The 20371-nt window shown below is 41.9% G+C and overlaps 1 protein-coding gene across 1 annotated transcript in view; it reads right to left on the reverse strand.

Moving 5' to 3' along the window:
• Positions 1-2993: 2993 nt before the first annotated feature.
• TRPM1 (transient receptor potential cation channel subfamily M member 1) overlaps positions 2994-20371 on the reverse strand; it is an 82523-nt gene continuing 65145 nt past the window's right edge. The window contains exons 25-27 of the mRNA XM_044979836.1: positions 15957-16159; positions 14652-14784; positions 2994-7671 (exon numbers count right to left, since the gene is read on the reverse strand). Of these exons, the coding sequence (XP_044835771.1) occupies positions 6381-7671; positions 14652-14784; positions 15957-16159 (1627 nt within the window). The 3' untranslated portion in view covers positions 2994-6380. The remainder of the gene's footprint in view (positions 7672-14651; positions 14785-15956; positions 16160-20371) is intronic.

Consider the following 20371-nt stretch of genomic DNA (forward strand, 5'->3'; position numbering starts at 1 on the left):
GTTTTGTGTTTCATCCTTATGTGACAATGCAAAGTATTTAAAAGTTTTGAAAGTAAAAAAAAAAAAATTCTGATTCTGCCTTTGGTGGTTATCAGGAAAGCCAGAAGCTGAATATTAATTGCTTAGCTGGCAAACATATGGAAGCTATGGGAATGATCATGTGATCATCCAGTATAGGAACTCAGTACAGCCTTTCCACTGCAGATGCCATCAGGAACCCCAAACTGAGAAAGTAAGAGCCAGTCAATCATCAGAAAAGGCTGAGGGAAAAGAGACAGCAGATAGAAATGAAACTGCCAGGTATCAGGGTGCAGACCTTTGACTTATCTGCATAACTCAGACAATGATAAATAGTGTGTATTCAGTCATTCTGATTAACTGATTTTATTACTTGTGGATATGGATGTATTATTAAAGGGCCACTGTTTAGTAACTGTATTTAAAATAAAACTAATTTCACCACACAATTACATTTATTTTTAATTGTTTGTGCCATTTGTTTACTCCCCCAATCAAGCTGGAACAGAGATAACATTATAGTGTAATGTTTGGGTTGCAAACTACACATTAAATTATAAAAAATCATTTTTAATTTATGATCATATTTCTAATTTTAGTTTTACTTTTAAGAAAACCTAAATTGGGTGCCTAAAAGTATTCAGATCCACAGGCAATTAGCTGCCAAGCTAATCACTAATATCTGGCAACTGTTTACTTACCTTATGTAAAGTAGATTAATTTCTGTATATTGCCATTGTTCTGTATCAGAGCTTGCATTTAAGTCAATAGCAGCAAAAGCTCTTAAAAAATCATGATTGTCTTGTATTTTGTTAACTTGTTAGGAAAAACCCAGATTAAGACACATGCACATAGCAGCCAGCATTAGTACCATGACCAAATTATGTTCTCATTAAGCTTAATGGGGTTGCATGGGAGTATCTGGGCATAAAACATGGTCCCAGGTTTTGTGAGTATTAAAATAAAGGGCTTAGATTTCAGGGCCTGATCCTTGCCTGATCCAAACAAAACATCCAATTGACATCAACAGAGAACTTTGATCATCATGCTCTGGTGGTGGAGTTTGAAAAGGAAAAAATCCTGTATTTTTAAAATCTCATGGAGCAGCTTACAAGGGGCACCGTAGAGTAAATTCCCCACATTTCATTCTGTACTTGCTCATTTAAGTTTTTATTTGACATTTTAAAGACACTGTTAAGTCATTATCTCTTGCAGTATTTCTACCCTGCATCCTTTCTGGAATCAACAACTTTCTGTTCTAAGAGACAGAGGGGTAGCCATGTTAGTCTGGATCTGTAAAAAGCAACAGAGTCCTGTGGCACCTTTCAGACTAACAGATGTATTGGAGTATAAGCTTTCGTGGGTTAAGTGGGTATTCCCCCACAAAAGCTTATGCTCCAATACATCTGTTAGTCTTAAAGGTGCCACAGGACTCTGTTGCTTTATTCTAATAGAGTACATTTCTCTGCAAAAGCTCTTGCTGTTGTGATACTCTTTTCATGGCAGTTCCAGAGAGCACCTCTACAAATCTTTTTCTGCTTTTCTACTGGAGACAGATCCTGTTTTATAAGCTAAAATCCCTGGTGGGTTTGTTACGTGAGAAATGGTGCAGCTTGTCTCTTCTGTATTCTGCACTGAAAGCACTCTATTAACATTCAAAAAGGTCAGTGAAGGTAAATTCAAAGATGAGAGATTTTTCAGAGGGTTGTTCTCATGAATGAGGTTGACCCAAAGGGACAAAATACTTCAACAACTTGTTGCCACCATCTTTTCTTCATCCTTTAAGATGGTCACAATTTTGCTTTTAAAAAAAAACAAAAACAAAAAAGAGAGGGAGAGAGATTCCCAACACAAACTCTTGGCTTGATTCCCAGTTCGATTAGGTTACCGGTTACGATGAAGTCACGTAACATGAACACAATTTGACAGACTACTTAATTACAAATGTTTCTGTCTTTTACAGGTGATAGATTATGATTTTGTAATCTAACATGACAGTTTTGCCCTTATATATGCAAGTCCTGTTTGTGTCCTGTCACTGTGTATCTATATCATGGTGTGTCTGCAATGATTATTGTTTATCTTGTTAATTTGAAGCTGTCTGTTAAGGGGTGATACATTGTCATAGCCTTCTCTTTCTAACAGAAACTGTCAAAGTATTTTTCCTTAATCAAATAAATATTCTCCCTATACTCTTATCTACACTGAGCAGACACATTGAAATCAATTGGATTATTTGAGAAGTTAAGGTCTGACTCTAAGGAAGTGTACCATGTTCTAGCCCGTGGAAGCTTGCATTTAAATTTGGTTTCTTTAAAAATATTTTTTCTCCATTGCATGTAAACTGTACACAATGTTGTGTTATTACACGAGTCCATTATGTGAGCGAGGCTACTAGAATTTAAAAAAATATATAAAGGTAAAAAATGAAACTTTATCATGCAGCCCTTCTTCCAACAACATTGCCAAAAAAGCACAACAGCAACAAAACACACATACACACACACACAAGCCTGAAATTGCATTTATCAACTTTGCCAGTGCCTCCATATCATTAAAAATTACAACTAATTCATATCACATCAGATCTGCAACAGCATTTTGTTTCAGCATTAGCCCTCTTCAGATGAAATTACAAATGCAATTTCATTTCTTATGTATAATGGTTTTATGATGCGGACAAACATCTATTACAGAATAGATTGAAACCAATTTTATACTGCAGTTCTACTCTGAAAAAATGACCTGTTCAGCAGAGGATCATGAGGTTTAAAGGCTATTGAAAATTTTTGCACTGGAGAAGTTCTCCATTGGAAAATGCTGATTTGATGGAATCAAAATGTTCATTGTGTCAATTCTGTCAACATTTTTGACAAAACTAGGCCAGTTTCCAGAGAGCCTGCCTGTCTCTCCATTTGCTCCTGCATCCTCTGCTCCCCAGCAGCTTGGCTGGCAAGCTCCTCAGCCCCCCAAATTTCATGCTGCCTGCTGGCCTTGCCAGCCCCCCTGCATTTTTCAAAAATAGTCCATTTTGATTGTTCTGAAACAGGAGGGGTTTTTTTTAGAATTCCTTGTGGTGGAAACATTGTTTTGAATTCAAATGAAAACCAAAATGTCCACATTTAGTGAAAAGAAATTCCCATTTTCAAACCAGCTCCAGCTATTGAGTTTCACTGATTCATTATCAGATTTGATCCCCTTAGATCTTAAGTGCCAGTCAAGCTAGATTCCTGAGTGCCTGTGCACCATCTCAAGATATGGCCCGACTGAACAAGCATTGCCAACTCTCTTGATTTAATTATGAATCTGATGATATTTGGTGTTTTTCCTAAAGCTCCTGGAGTCACGAAACCTGAAATTCTCAGTCACATTGTTTAAAAAAAAGTTTCTAGCCCTCATGGTTGTGGAGAAAAAAAGCTTGAAAACATGAACAAGAAGGCAAATAAAAAGAAGCCAACATTTATTTATATATTCACTAGGATTGCAGGATCAAGGCCTTATAAAGGTATCACTCCATAGAATCCCATCTAAGTTAAAATTACTGGAAACCATTAACTGAAATTTTGCTTTGGAAAACATTTACTTCATGTATTCTGTAAAAAAAGAACAGACAGGCTGCAGTGTTTTCAGTATCCTTACAGTGACAAATTTGTTACATTATATTTATTATTTCATATCTTTTTGGTATTGTTCCTAGAGCTAATATAACTGGTTATTTGTACACAAAGAAAATAAGTTAAGTCATTTAAGAGAGTTCCATGTTAGTCTAATTCAATGGTTAATTTGAGATAAATTAATAATTTAAAATTAGAAAGTGACTCTGGGCAAATAAAACATGGTTTAACACAATTTATAAAGATGTTACAACAAAATGCATGCAACATACTGTACTGCATACTGAAATGGATACTGCTCATTTAGGAAAATGCTGAAAACCTTTATCTCTTTTGAGTTTGCTGATGAATCAGTTTCCAGCAAGAGTGTACAGGCAAATAATAAAAGGCATCTGCAAATTAGAACAAATATTTTAACTACACATATAAAAACACCATGAAATTGCATCAAACTGTCATACAGCAGTGTAGAAGTGCAACAATATCAAATGTCATTCCATTTTACAACAGCAAATCTCAAATTCTAAGAAACTGAATAAAAAAGCCCTCATGAAAAAAAAAATCCTGTCTTCAGATACCGATAACATTGACAAGCCTTTGAATAACATCATCAGGGAAAAGTGCCGTAGTTCGTGAAGAATGAACTTCTATAACTGTCCATTTCATTTAAGTTTAGCAGCACTGTATAGTATTGGAACATGTTTTAGATGGAGATATTTGATACTAATGACAAAAACATGAGGCAGCCAACACCTTACTAGAATCTTGACACATACACGTACACACACACACACCCATACCCACACACCACCTCTCCTTTCTTTTTCAAATATTGTAGTAGAGTTTTCATTGTAAATACTAGGTCCCATGCTACAGTGGATCTGATGATGGAAGAAAATACATATTAAACTCTACAATTTCAAAATAGTGCATGTAAAAATCCTGGTTACTAACAGCAGGACTTGAATGTAAACCTTTGAACAGCAGTCTGAAAGGAAAATAACTTTGTAAGTCAGTTAGCTTGTTTTCTTTCTTATCTGTTAAATGGTGCATTTGCCCTACAATAAGGAGGCTGCCTTAAATATTTTAGGAAAGTAGTCCTGGAAAGTAACAAATAAGAACTACGTAATCAAAATATAACATCACCAACAAAATTGCCAGAAACAAGTACATTTTAGTACTGCACTTTGCAATACCTTTGAATGACGACTCTAAATTTGAAAGATGTGAGTTGGGAAAATACTGACTATAAATTGTGAAATTTAGGCCCCCTTCATGGAATATAAAAGGGAGGAGCAGAGCCTATTTTGTGGAGTTTGTTTTCCCTATGTAAATTGTTTTGTAAATTCAAATTTTGTAAATCCCCCCTCATTTAGGGGAATTTAAATTTTTATAGATTTTGAGGGAAAACCACCTGATCTCCTATACAAGAAATGTTCAAAAGAGACAGGTGGGATTCACACTAATAAAACCGAAGTGGCTGTTCAGGTTGTATTTTCACAAGAGGAGGAAAATATAGAAAATATGACCAACAAAAAATTTATCATGGTTTTGAAGCACCTAAAAACAAGCTTCAGGTGTTTTAGTGCCTGCCACTTGTGCTCCCCAGTTGTCATCAAAATGAAATTCCTGAAGGAAGAAAGGTTTGTTGCATTAGATTTGTTTGGAATAAAGGTGTGTATGTACTTTATCAGTACTTGTCACTCATTTTACAGTTGTACTTATTTATTTAAATAAAGCAAATTCCATTTATTACGAGGCTCCACTGTAACCTCTGGTGATGCAAGCCACTGATGCAGGTCTTGGACTCTCATTTTCCCACTTCAATCCCCACTAAGTGTTTTGAAACAATGAACACTGCCAGTTAAAAATATATGTAGTTCCCAAAACAGAGCCTCCAGAAAGCAGTATTTCCAGTATGATGCCCAGCTTAAGGCAATTAGTTTTGACAGAGAGAGAGAGAGAGAAAAAGAGAGAGTGTGTGTGTGTGTGTATATGCATGCATGCATGCTAAGGAGGATACTACTCAAAGTAACAGAAAACAAGATGCCATCACCCATGTTCAAAGACAAGTGAAATATTTTGGTACTAGACCAAAATGATGGCTTCCAAGTCCTGCTGTTCTTGGAGAAACCTGCATTTTTTGTTTTGTTTTAACTCAGTTTATGTCTATTTTATTGACTGAAAGTCATTTCTGATGTGCATTCCTTGGTAATTTAACTAAAAGGTATCCGTGAAATCAAGGAGATTGCAAAACTTTCCTTTGCATTCAGTACTTTAAAGAAGAAAAAGACTACATCCATAAGGAAATCAGGTGCACATGTGAAGATAAAGCGAGTCCAAAAAGTTTGAATTTAGCAGCTTTCCAATGAAAAAAAAGGGAGAGAATTTTCTCAATTTTTTATGAAAATATTTTCCAGTTTTCAACCAGCTCTAATAAAGACTCATTCAATAAATGAATGTGGAAGACCAACAGACCCCAGAAAAGTCTGGACCACTTGGCATTTTCTTATCATACCTAGCCTTACATCCACCCCTAAAGCGCATGTCTTCCTTTCACCCAAATCACAAAGCGTTTGTTTGAGAACAGGGCATTAACATTTCTACAGAATTAAAAATACAGAAAATCAGTAAATGCAAGATTTTTTAGGAATTACATTTTCAAACATTTCTGTTCAGTGTGGTATATTTGTTAAACTAATCCAAACAAATTCTTGACCATCACTGCCACAACGACTGTGAACCATCTTAGCACTCAGTTTCTGCGGAAGTGTTCTCTTGCTTAGCTTTTTTTTCTTCTGTTGCACTGCCACAGGCCACCACTAGATTAGTTACACTGCTGGCGTGTCCTGGTCTATTTAATTTGTCCTTAATGGACTTGGCTTTCCGAGAATGGCTGTGTAAACTCTTTGATCGTACAGATGGGAATCTATCAGTCCTGTCTGGCTTTACTGACAGTAAGTTTTCTGTCTCAGTCCTGTCGGTGACGGGTGTAGAAGTATGAGAGGCACTGACACCTGCTTCGCCAACATCGCTGTCATCTTCTGTATCTGTCAGTAACTGTTTCTGCTCTGCTTGCCTTTCTGCTTCAGACTCACCAGGATATTCTGGACTAGGTTCATTAGAAAGTTTCTGTTCAACTTGGTATTTCCACTCACTAGTCCACTGTTCAACTGTGGAAGGGCACACTTGATCCATTATGGTGTTATATTCTGTGGTCCAGTTGTTGACCCCTCCAACCAGTTTCCCTCCATGTGCAAATATAAAGCTCCTTGACTTTAGCATGGTTGTTTGACAAGCATTGAAAGCTTCAGCAGGGTAATAGCGCATTGCCTTAGACTTGTCCAAGGGATAAGAAATAGTAGCTTCTAACTTGGTCCTTTCTACTGTTAAATGAGTGTTCTGAAAATCTGGTCTTGTGACTGACTGTCCATTCATAACAATATCTGTTTGCTTTATGCTTTGGGGAATTGTTTCATCACTCTTGGACATCCCTTGCTTGTCATCAGATGAAACACAAACATCTGAATCAGATCGGGGTCTAGTGACATTAGGTGCAATTTCTAATGTAGATTTATTGTAATCTGTAGTGGCAACTGTATTAGCACTGGAGATATAGCGAAGACTACCCTGACGTTCTGGAACCAGCTGTATCTTTGAGTCTGCACAATCTTTCTCTTCTTTTGTACCAAAATAATAGGCTTTTTTGCGCAATGCCATGGCTGGTGACATCGGGGTGGTGCTATCATCGAATGTTAACTCATCACCACTGACATGGTATCTGTACATGCTGTAGCCATCAGAGCTGTTGACACTGCTTTGCCTCAGGAGGTAAGCGGCATCACATTCAGAAGAAGCTCGTGAGCGTGTATGTGTCAGCTCGGATTTGTCAATACCCACCAGCTTTTCGAGGGCATTCACCATCCGACCAGATAGCTCCTCTAGTTGAGAAAGTCGAAGGTCAACTGTCTGAAGAGAAGCTTTCATAAAATGTTCTCTTTCATTCACTTCTTCTAACCTCATAGACATGTTTTCCACTCTATGGAGTATAAGAATAAGATTAATTAAATATACCATAGAATGTTTTCAAGTAACACATTAATTTCTGCTGAGTGATGTTAGAGTTTAATTTTGCACCATACACGTTCCTTACTAATAACTATGTCAAAGGTCAGACGTGCTGAATGTGCAATTTTCACATACGGGGTGAAATTTGCTCCTGAGCAGAAAGCCAAAACAAGATTTCTGCAGCCCCTAAGTCCCACTTAAGCTTTCAAAACAGAACTTAAGTCATGCATAAGTCTTGTGTTGGCCTCTGAATAGCGAAGAATTTTACAATATAAGGAACAGTTCACTCTTCTAATGCACAAACTTCTCCTCATTTTGTACAAAAGTTTGTGTAATGCACTCTACTATATTGTGATTTTCCAACAGTGGAAGTATTGAATATATATATGTAAACTGTTGAAAACCTCGCTTATAGCTACACTACAATGTCACAATATTTGGTATCTTACTGTCTAGTCATTTCTGTTTTACCCCATACCCCTTTTTGTTTAAGAAAAGATGTGTCATATTTGATTTTGAGTATTAATCATTATCTTGTTAAACCTATTCTGCCATTTAATTATTGTGGAAAGACTTTCAGAACTTCTTGAGGAGAAAGCTGAAAACTTCTCAGTTTACAGCTGGAGGTCGATACCTTTTATTTAAAAAAGGGAAATTATATGAAATTACACAGCACTTAATATTGCAAATGTGGAACATGAATAGCTTTCTTTTAAAATTACATTGTACCAAATTATTTGTTCCCCAAAACTTGAAAAAAAAATCAATGATGCAAGATGCTGAAGTTCTTGATAAAACTAATCAATCATTTACTTTTTGACATCTTAATTTGTACCAAAGCCAGTAGGGTTTTCTGGGGTGCAAAGAATGCAGAATCCTGCCATAAATGAATGCCAAAATCCCAAAGAGAGTTTTGGATAGTCTCTTACTTTGAGCAAGGAGTTTTAACATCAGATTCCCTTGCTGTGAAACCCTGTTTCATTTCTTATTGCCTTACCTCAGATCCATCCCACTCCAATAATTTACTGTTCATGGGTATTGGGATGGTCACAGGATATTCATGAAAATATATGAGAACCCTTGAAGTTTCACAAATTCTAACACCAATTGTTATTCATCCAAACATTCATAATGGAAACATATTAGATACTATTGCCGTTCTTTAGTCTTCTGTTTAAAAACTGTCAGACATCCATTCATGAAGCAGAAACCAGCGCACGCTTGGGGCAGCAAGCCGCGGGGGGTGCTCTGCCGGCGCTGTGAGGGTGGCAGGCAGGCTGCCTTTGGCAGCATGCCTGCGGAGGGTCCGCTGGTCTCGCGGCGGACCCGAAGACAGCCTGCCTGCCGTGCTTGGGGCGGCAGAATGCCTAGAGCCACCCCTGGCAGAAACAGTACCCACTGTGACCCAGTTGACCAATCACACACCACAATTAATAGTGAAAGTGAATAGTATCCAAAACTATCCTTGGGTTGAAGTATATTTGCATGTTATTCAGTGAATGCTTATGAATAAATTTGCAGAAATCAGATCTAGTTTCCAAAACAATCTGAACAAAGAACTTTCTAAAATAATTTTTATCAGCTCCATTTGTACACTAAAGCAGTTCATTAATCTGATTCATGTTATTGAAAGATTTTGCACTTTCTATTGAGCTATGCTCATTACTCTATACAAAATGGAAATTTAATCTCTCTCTCCCGTTAGTTATTAAGTGTCCAGGCAAGTACAAGTCATGTCAGCCTTGAGGTAAGCATGTTTTTATATTTCTTTCCACACATGCCAACCTCTTCATGTATAATAGTCATTCTTCTCTGTAAGGAACTCTATTAATTATATGGGAAGTATTTTCTAATGACAGATTCAAATGTTTACGTGATATAAGATCAAGATAATGGTGAAAAACACATTCAGTTGCTAGATGAAAGAGAATGTACTCCGGAGTTTATGGAATTGTGCACTACTTTAGCCTTTTATTTCTACTTTCCAATTATGTATGAGATTTGCAAACAGTAGAATCATTTGAAAAATCTATTTAAAAATTCTTTCCATTTTCTTGTATCATTTATCACATAATGGAAGTTACAGTGCAGGAAGACTGGATATAAAAACTACACACTGGGATGTGATTACAGATCACATACTAGCAAATCAACCGTGGAAGTAAATTAACATTCTTTTGCTCTCACATACAAAAACTGGTGGAGCATCTGGAGCAAGAAGCCATGAGAAATATGCAGATCTACTTTGTGACCATGTACTATAATGAATCAGAGAAGCATGTTGGTTCTACTCTATTCGCTGTCACAATAGCCCTGATTTTGACAAATTGCCATGGCATAAACAGTGCCGTAGCAATTACACACACACACACTTCATTTACTCTCTGACTCCCAGACTGCACATAGACCCTATTTGATGTTCACGACACCTCCCAATCAGAAAGATGTTAAAGAATTCAGAGAAAGACATTTAAGTGGTAGTGGTGTTGTGGGAGGATTAAACTTGATGTAACTGCAGCCATTGTGTGCGTCCAGCCACTATTAGCTGAAAAACCAAATACCACACAGTTAAGAATAATTGTTAGGAGTCTGAGAGGCCAAGCCAAATAGCTGCATGATTGCGGTTTTGCTAATCAGAATAAGAGGATGGGACAGAGAGTTAATGAACCATAAGAATGGAAGAGGGTTTTTGGATAGCCGACCTTGGTTTTGAGTGCCCCTGACATAGAAGTTTTATTGTTGTTATGACTAGAAATGCTTTGCTGATAAGGGATAATGAGCAATTTGCTGAAGCTAGGAGAACTGGTGACCCACTAAGAGTAACGTGCTTTATTTAAGGTAGCTATAAAAGATTAAGTAAAAGAATATACTTTGGAGCAGTTCAAGGAGCTTTTATTCGAGCAGTGACCGACATCTTTTCCTCAGCAGCTGGATGGAAGAAGGACCCCCGGACGCCTGGCTGTTGATCACTTGAAACCATCTTAGACTTTGGGTATCTATGTTTGGGGTGCTCTAAAACTATTGCCATGGCATGTGCTTGAGACTCAGTAAAGAAAGAGCTTTGGGTGAAAGCATCTTGTTTCTACTAATCATTCATCAGACGGAGGAGCTGTGTCCCCATTGATTTATTCCTGACACCGCCTGCAGAAAATGGGTTAAGTCACCACCATTTTGGGTTCTGAAAACCCCAGATAACAGTGGCACTGATTTGTGAGGATTTCTTAAAAGAAATATATGGATAGAGTGGTCACCATTAAAGTGTTGACATCTACTGCTCTGAGTTAATTACCATTACTGTGGCATTGCAGGTATTCCCTTTGCTATCACAGTCACACTGACTATTTGCACATGGTAAATGTTATAACTTGGCTAAATGATGACTGAGAGGATTATTATATTTGGCTATTATTATTCTAAAGGTGTAAAAACCAGCAGGAATAGAATAATTTAGGATGGTCCTTAGGGTGGGGCTATAACTAGGGATTAGTGAGTATGCAACAGGGTAAAGGAATATGTAGACTGAATATCAGATATCATTTTCTCAATAGCAAGATTTCTTATTTTGTGGAATAATCACCCAAGGGAATAATAGAAAGCCCATCATTTGAGTTATTTTAAAACTGCCACTGGAGTAGGTAGAGCATGTGAAAACATTCTGCAGGGAAAAACCCTGCCAGAGCAGGGTTGTTGATTAGACGACCTAGTAATCATAGGCGGCAGGTTTGTATAATTTTTGGTGGGGCCCAAAATGGTGGGGCCCCCCCGCTCCCGCCCTGTAAGCCGATATAAAATGAAGCTACAACGCGTCAGTGCCACAAGATTACAAGGGTCAATTAAAAGTGGAAAGTCAGAAGCAGCATTTGCCTACTTCAATATACATTTTACCATCACTGTATAAAAATGGTTCCCAATTGTCGATGCAATCTGATTAATTTAAGAGCACATTACAATTAAATATTTCAATTCTCAGTCATTTTAAGACTTTGCCACACACTAGTTTGTCTGTACACCAGTTTCAGACAATCCTTTATAGCAATTTTACTCCAGGTCCTATGTGAAACCAATCAATCACTTCCTCCTCTCACCCATATCATTTTGTTTTAAGCTGTAATCAAAAGTGGCTTCATCTGCTTTAAAAGTCACAGAGCAGCAGCCACAAGTCTACAGGTCTTAGGGATATTGTCCTGGTCAACTCAGTCAAAATTAATTACAACCTAGATGGGATTATGGTGAGGGGGCACGGCACGGCCCCCTCCACTCCCCTCCCCCTCCTGAGGTGCTACAGCACCAGCAGCTTGCACTGCTGTAGCCCTTAGGCGGCGGCAGCAGCAGCAGCAAGGGAGAGAGACGCGCGCTGCACGCTCTTTACGTTCAGGCAGGGAAGCTCCGGGCAGGGCGGGCTCTAGGTTTTTTGCTGCCCCAAGCAAAAAAAAATTTGGCTGCCCCCCTTCCCAGCCCTGGGCTCCCCCCGTACCCTCCTGCTGCCCCAGTCCTGGGCTCTCCCCCGACCCACTCACCCACCCACCCACACCCCCTGCCACCCCAGCACTGGGCTTCCCCCTTTCCTCCCCACCAGTGCCCTCCCTCCACCCTGCTGCTGCCCCAGCCCTGGGCTTCCCCCCACCAGTGCCCTCCCCACACCTCCTGCTGCCCCAGCCCTGGGTCACTGGTAACTCGCTCCGAGGGCAGGTCATTCAGCCGGAATTTTGGATGTGCACAAAACACAGACAGGATTGGTTCCCATATGGTTACAGAGCTGCAGTAAAGTGGAACAATTTTCAGCTTGTGTGATTGGAGAATATCTGGATGCATATTATAAGACTGTCCTCCATAAATGGGGAAAAGTTAAGGTGCCTTTATTATTCTTTTGTTCCACTCTTTCTTTCTATGGGGAATTTGCCAATGCAATATCACTGTCTTCCTTTCAAACAAACAAAAAGGCAATGGCTGTTGAAAATAGCAATTCCAGTCCTAATAAGCATTTCTTGCTCAATTTTATCCTACTTTTTCTACAGCAAGTTACAGTGGATCAGTATATTTGATTTGGGAGAAATGAAGTAAAAGCTGCCCAAACCGAGCTTGAGCACTCCTGAATTTTGAGGTGTTCAAATCTGGAAGGCAGGTGCTGGGGGTGGGAGAGGGCTGTGGGCTCCACGGGGGAGCATGGCAGCAACTGTCTGGAGCTGCACGGAGCCAGACACGCTGGTCTGAGTGGCACAGTAAGCGGTTTGGGGGTTGGAGAAGGGGTAGGGCATTCCGGGGGGCAGTCAAGGGACAAGGAGCAGGGGGAGTTGGATGGGACAGAGGTTCGGAGGGGCAGTCAGGGGACAGGCAGCAATTGGATAGGCATGGGAGTCCAGGGGGTTTATCAGGGGACAGGTAGGGGGTGGGGTCCTGGGGGGAAGTTGGGTGGGGTCTCAGGAGGGGGCAGTTGGGGACAAGGAGAAGGGAGGCTTAGATAGGGCCATAGGGGCTGGGGTCCCAAGGGGCAGTTGTCTCGGGAGGGGGTAATCGGGGGACAAGGACCAGTGGTGCTTAGATAGGGGGTGGGGATCCTGGGAGGCAGTTGGGGCAGGGGTCTGGGGAGGGGGCAATCAGCGGCCAGGGGCTGGGATTCAAAGGGCTCTGGGCTGCTGGCAGCCGCGGGGAGCCCTGAGCCCTTTAAATCCCAGCCGCCGCCGTGGCTGGGATTCAAAGGGCTCTGGGCTCTCTGCCCCTGCGGGCAGCGCAGAGCCCTCTGACTCCCGGCTGGGGCTGAGACTTAAAGGGCTCTGGGCTCCCTGCGGTTGCAGGCAGCCCAGAGCCCTCTGACTCCCGGCTGCGGCTGAGATTTAAAGGGCTCTGGGCTCCCCGCGGTTGCAGGCAGCCCAGAGCCCTCTGATTCCCGGCCGCGGCTGAGATTTAAAGGGCTCTGGGCTCCCCGCTGCAGCGGGCAGCGCAGAGCCCTCTGACTCCCGGCCGCGGCTGGGATTTAAAGGGCTCTGGGCTCCCCGCGGTTGCAGGCAGCCCAGAGCCCTCTGATTCCCAGCTGCGACTGAGATTTAAAGGGCTCTGGGCTCCCCACTGCAGCGGGCAGCGCAGAGCCCTCTGACTCCCGGCCGCGGCTGGGATTTAAAGGGCTCTGGGCTCCCCGCCGCAGCGGGCAGCGCAGAGCCCTCTGACTCCCATGCGCTCCAAGCAGGGGAGAAACCTCGCTCCAAATATTAGTGGAGCAGAGCCCCTGATTGTGAATATTCCTGGGGCTTTAGCCCCACGAGCCCATATAAGTTGGCACCCATGCTAGTAATAGGGACATATACTGCTACTGGTTAGGTCTTCATATGTACAAATATTACCTAAGCCTCCCAACACCTCAGTGAGGTACACATAGGTATGATTGCTATTTACAGATGGGGAAGCTGAGAGAGAGGTTAAATGATTTGCCTAAGACCTCAGAGGGAATCTTTACCAGATCTGAGATTAGAATTCAAGAGTTCTGGGTGTCCAGACCCGACATGCAGACCACTAGAACATACTTCTCCCGTCCTATCTCACTGCTCTTGTCATTTGATTCCACTCTATTACAATAGGGCAATCTGTTGGAAAGCGAGCGAGTCGTCATTTGTTAAACAAGTAGAGAAAACATCTCTGAACTTCACACAGTTGAGGCGGGGGGTGAGGGGGAAGGGAGAGGAAGTGTAGAAGTAAAATGTGGGCAAGGCTCTTGCAGTATACCCAGACCACAGAGAAGCAAACAGTGCTAGAGTTCTCATGAGAAAACCTGCTCTTGTGAGAGATTCAATTTTGGAGCCAGATTGTTAGGTATGGTTAAGATAAGCATAGAAACTTTTGCTGCATTTTTTTGAGGCTACAAACATCGCATAGCTTGACCAACACTAGGTGTTAATGAACAGAAAAAGAAGTTTTCTAATCACTAGTAAAGTTAGGGTGGTTTTTGTTTTCACTAGTTACCTTTCAGATGTGACTCTGATACGTTCGTCATTAGATGATTGTTGTTCATCCTCCTTTTCCTGAAAATATTCCTCAACACATTGCTCTTCAAATTCATACAATTTCTTCAGCTCTTCATCATTCAGAAACAATTCTGCATAAAATTGTAAAATGTATTAGTTGAATTGCCCAAGGTTCATATAATTTTAAATCCAATAAAACAAGTGGGTTTTGATTTTGTAGGGCATTTTGGATATTGGGGAGGCGGGGGTTGGGGGGAGACAAGGGAAGGAACTGAAGGTTTTGTTTCTGCAATCCTTGCTTGGACACTTAATAAACAGGCTATTTTGTAAACAGGCAACCAGCACTTAGCCAAAGTCCTGAGCGCAATGTTACCTTACTCAGTCAATCTGATTGCTCGTTTAGATGAGTCTTCTTTTTTACCCTCTCTCTAAAAAGGGATCTCATCACATTCAATAGATTAAATCCAATGGGTCAGTCTGTTCCACTGACAGACTTTGGGTAAGGACTTTTCAAAAAATTGCAATTATTTTTTTTAAAAAAAAAGGAAAAATAAATGAGAGAAAAAACCCCTTGGGAATGCTTCATATTGTTTTCAGGGGTGTCATATATGTAACTCTTTTGCATCAGGGGCATATGTAACAAAAATATAATTACCTACAAAATATGTTTCCCATGAAAAACAGAAACCAGAAAAGGTAAAAATACTACATGAATGCTAACATTTGTTTGATTAAATCCGTTTTTTCTTCTTAATTATTATTATGTTAAAAGTAACAATTTCAGGGCACTTCCATCTTCAAAGTATTTTACAGATAATAACTCATCTTCACATTGCTCCTGTGAGATAGGTAGGTATTATTATATGTGGGGAAACTGAGGCACAATATTGTCATACATGAACTGTTAAAGGCAAGAGAGAAGTCAATGTGACAGATAAGATTAGAAACCATAATCCCTGTATCCCCTCAATTTCTTAGTGAATGACGTCCATTACCTCCCACTGGGTGGCCTTCATTATAATTTGGTTAATCTGGACTAAACAGATGCCAAGACAGCAACTTTAAAAAAAATGCTAAGGAAGATTGGCAGCAGCAGTGCAGCATCATATTCTGTGGGCTCAGCACCCTGGAGACCTCTATGAATTTATTAGTTTGATGCAAGTGTTGTCACATACTGATTTTTACTAATACCGCCAATGGCCAAGGTGAAGAAAATGAATGGCAATTAGCACTGGATAAATGGCTGCTTTGTGTTTAAAATGATATAAAGAGCTCTATTTAAAACACAGAATCCTTCACATACTCAGTCCCCGGTCACGCTCATCCTGGTCCCCTTCTTGTTTCTTCCTACAGCGACAGCAAAGGCGGATGATGATTATGTAGAGGTGGCTGAAGATGATCATAGGTGGAGGTAGGACAGGTCTGTCATGGAATGTCATGATCAGCTGATATCGCTGGAATTTCCAAACTTGGTTGGATATGGACTTCACTTCAAAGAAGGTATTGCTGCAAGAGAGGTTATTGTTAGGTGTATTGTTTTCCATTAGGTTCTGATGATCCTTTGCCATAAACAAGCATGCAATTAAAAATACAAAGGATATTAAATAGCAGTCTGAGTTCAGATACAATAATTTGACATGAATTGCTGAGTTGTGTAGCCAATCATTTCAGCAGTTATTATAAAGCCTGGAGGCTCTAGTTGGAAGAGACTGTTAAGACTGCTGATTAAGTTGAACTGATAATTTAACTATCCTTTTGACTGTTCTAGAACAGCAGCACACTCCTCCCCAGAAGGCTATCCTTTTAGAACAGTGGTTCTCAAAAACTTATTTGATCTGCCCCCTTTCTTTGTGTCTGTAGTCGTTTATGTGCCCTCCTCCCCCCGCACAAATACATATTCCGTCACCCAGCTCTGAAGGCAGAGCAGAAAGCAGCGGCTGCTGGGTGGATGCTCAGCTCTGAATGCAGTGCCATGCCAGCAGCAGCTCACAAGTAAGGGTGGCAATGTGAAAGTTGATATTCATCAATATCACTTTTTACAGCAGACTTAGTGCCCCATTGCCACTCTTACTTCTGTTCTGTACTTCTGTGCTGCAGCTGATGGCCGGAGACCCACTACCTCCTGGCGAGGGATTGGGGCAGGGAGGAAGGGAACGAGGGCCTGAGCCTGGGCTGCCTGGGGGGATGGGGACCCTTTATCCCTGTCTCCTGCATATGCATGGTCCTTCCACACAAGACCCAGCTACCTGGGGCTGACAGCCAGAGCTCTTTAAAAAAAAAGAACAGAGCTTGCATCTTCCAGGACACATTCCTGCACTTCCATTGGGAGGTCTGCCATTTTAGAATGTTTGCCCCAGTATATAAAACCTCTCAGCAGTCATGGAGAAAAATAAGCTCTGCAAAAATATATACATCACACTCCTATTTTGAAGCATGGTTATAAACAAAGTGCTGCTAATAACACATCCCAGTGTTTGATGTTACACAGAGTATTAAACACATGAAAGGTATTTTGTATAATAAAACTCAGAAGCTTCACAAGGCATATCCTGATCAGCTTGACCTAAATAGCAGACTTTTTTCTAAAGCAATCACAAAATGTCCTCACTTCAAACTTCAATTCATACAAACTTCTCCACTTCAGAACAGAACACAGATACTTGCAAAGAGCTGTTCTTAGAAGCCAAAGATTTTCATTTTTGCCATCAAACCAGGTGTGTTGTTAAAAGAAAATATTTAGGAGTTCAGTGGATTTGGAGGGGTAGAAAAGGGACAGTGCTAGACCCAGAGACTAATAATAGACTCTCTTATATCAACTGAAAGCAAGTCATGCAGCTCTGAATGTGATGTGAAACTTTTCAAGCTATTTTAGTGTCCCCAAATACTCTATTTTTCCTAAACCATCAAAGGTTATATAAGCACTTCCTTTAAGAAAAAATTCTAACCATTTCTTTTCTGACTTGCTGTGTTTTAAAATTCTTACATACTGTTTTGTGAAAGTAATTAAAACATGACTACAATAAAACATGAATGTCATAGTTTCTTATGGCTAGGAATATGTGCATTTATATTACCATTGATACTGGCCAATTTGGCTTTATTCTACTATCTTCTCCATTGCAAGAGTTCTCTGGCTGAATATTATCATCTGCCATTATGCTGCTGACAAGCGTTAACAGCATGACCTACTTCCTAAACTGCTGATTCTTTGGTCTTTTCTGTCAATAGTAACTGACGTATGTAAGGGTTTTTTTTCCCAGTATGTGACTGGCATTTTAGTTCATTAAAATTCAAGCTACCTCCTAACTACATACACTTTGTGAAGTATACATTCCTGGGCATGACATAGGGTGACCAGATGAGAGGAAGAAAATATCGGGACACATTGGGGGCGGGGGGGTCCGCCGACAGAGCAAATAAAAACAACGAGTGTTGCCGGCGGCGCAAACAAACAAACAAACAAAAAACCGTGTGCTGCTGGCGGAGTGAAATATCAGGACAAATTGCGTCCCGACCAAAGATTGACCGACCTAAATATCTGGTCACCCTAGCATGACATGTAAACTAGGTATCATGCCCAGCAAAATGCGATCTACCTATGCCTGCAAGCACTGCAAAGCTGTATATACATGGGGAACACCACTTCATTTGTATCTCCACGAGGTGGTGCTTCTGACTGTGACTTAGTAGTAGCAGTCATTTCTAGCGTTCCCTCCCATCCCACCCCCATGTCATGATGGGAAAAACATCCAGGGTACCTGTGACTGGGCCAGCCATCTCCCCCGCGCCCCCCACCCATGGCCTAGGGTCACACTACAAGCAGATTGCCTCAGTTTCCCTTCTTGGACTGTTCAAGAAACTAATAAAACACTTTTGCCCATTCTCATCCCTTCTTAGATTGTGTCCTATTAAATTAACAAACATTCAGAATAAAAGTTTTCAAGTCCATCCAGTCTACACAAAACAAAGGCTTCTCTTTCTCCTCCCTGCTTTGGCAGCCCACTCCCAGACGCCACCTGGCTGGAGTCTCAGTCCTTACTCCCAGGGCTCACTGCTAGAGCCTGCTCCCTCCCAGCAGCCTCTAATCCCCAGGCAGCCTCTAATCCCTCCCAGCAGCCTCTAATCCCCTTCCTTATAGCCTCTTTGCTGCTGATCTCTTCAGGTGGGGCTGTAATCAAGGTTGGCTACCTGCACCTTTCAAGGGTGAACCACTCTGTTACAGTACCCAATGTAAAGAGGAAGTGGTAGAAGTGGATAAAAATTCCTTGGTTTTGCTTTCTGACTGTCAATGACAGGAATATAAATGATCAGTTTGATCATTGTGATTATCGGTTTTGCATTCCGGACACCTCTCACCAGGGCCATCCCTAGCTATTCTGGGGCCATACGCAACCCCTCGCATGGGATGTGTGTGTGTGGCCCTAGGCCGCCGTGGGGGGGGGGAAGGGAACCACCCCCCCAGCACTCACCAGCAGTGTGGCTGGGGCCAGGTCGCTGCTCTTCCCGCCACCGGTGAGTGCAGGCCCGGCCCTGCTGCAGTCCTCAGGGAAATGGGGGGTGGGACTGGGGCAGAGCAGGGGTGGGGTGGGTGCGGAACAGGGCAGAGGCTTTGAAGAAAGGGTGGAGTGGGGGCAGAGCAGGGGTGGGAAGAGGCGGGGCTGGGGCTGGAGCAGCATGCAGCTGCTCGGGGCATCAGAAAATTTGGTGCCCCACATTTCCTGGTGCCCTGCGCAGCTGTGTACTTTGTGTATGGGTAGGGATGACCAGGGCCGGCTCCAGACCCCAGCGCGCCAAGCGTGCGCTTGGGGCGACATTTTGCCAGCAGGGCGGCAGGCAGCTCCGGCGGACCTTCCGCAGTCATGCCTGCGGGAGGTCCACCGGAGCCGCGGGACCAGCGGACCTCCCGCAGGTATGACTGCGGAGGGTTCGCTGGTCCCACGGTTCGGGTGGACCTCCCGCAGGCATGGCTGCGGATGCTCCACCGGAGCCGGGGGACCAGCGCACCCTCCGCAGGCACGTCTGCAAGAGGTCCCCCGGAGCCGCGGGACCGGCGACCGGCAGCGCGCTCCCTGTGGCATGCCGCCCTGCTTGGGGCGGCCAAATTCCTAGAGCCGCCCCTGGGGATGACACTGCCTCTCAGGCTAGCCGTAAAACTACACAAGGCTTAGGCAGTTTATAAGCATCTTTTATCTGGTTTCAACTGCGGAGCAGGGGTGAGTCCTTTTCTGGGAGACATTCTACTCACATCAAGTCTTACCTTCTCTTCTAGTGACCCCTGAATTCCATCCTGCTGGACTACTAGTATATTTTGCAAAGTCAGTATAGCAATTGATGTACCTGGGATGGAACTGTCTTACATCTGAACAACAATAACCACTGCAACTTCAGTGAAATTCACTTGTTTAAACATAGTCGGTAGAGGCTGAAGTGGCTGCTAGGAACTAGTGTCACTTAGTATTAGGCATCATGGCACTGTGATTCCTAGCAGTCACTTCAGTTGCTTCTAGGGTGACCAGATGTCCCGATTTTATAGACAGTCTCCCGATTTTTGGGTCTTTTTCTTATATAGGCTCCTATTACCCTCCACTCCCGTCCTGATTTTTCACATTTGCTGTCTGGTCACTCGAGCTGGAGAGAGGTTTTAGAGTGTAATACTCCCTTGTTTGACAGTCTTTTAGATGGTATTAAAATGGTAATAACCATCCTTTTTGAGGAAAA

The sequence above is a fragment of the Mauremys mutica genome, chromosome 11 (assembly GCF_020497125.1).
Source record: "Mauremys mutica isolate MM-2020 ecotype Southern chromosome 11, ASM2049712v1, whole genome shotgun sequence".
Classification (NCBI taxonomy): Eukaryota; Metazoa; Chordata; order Testudines; family Geoemydidae; genus Mauremys; species Mauremys mutica.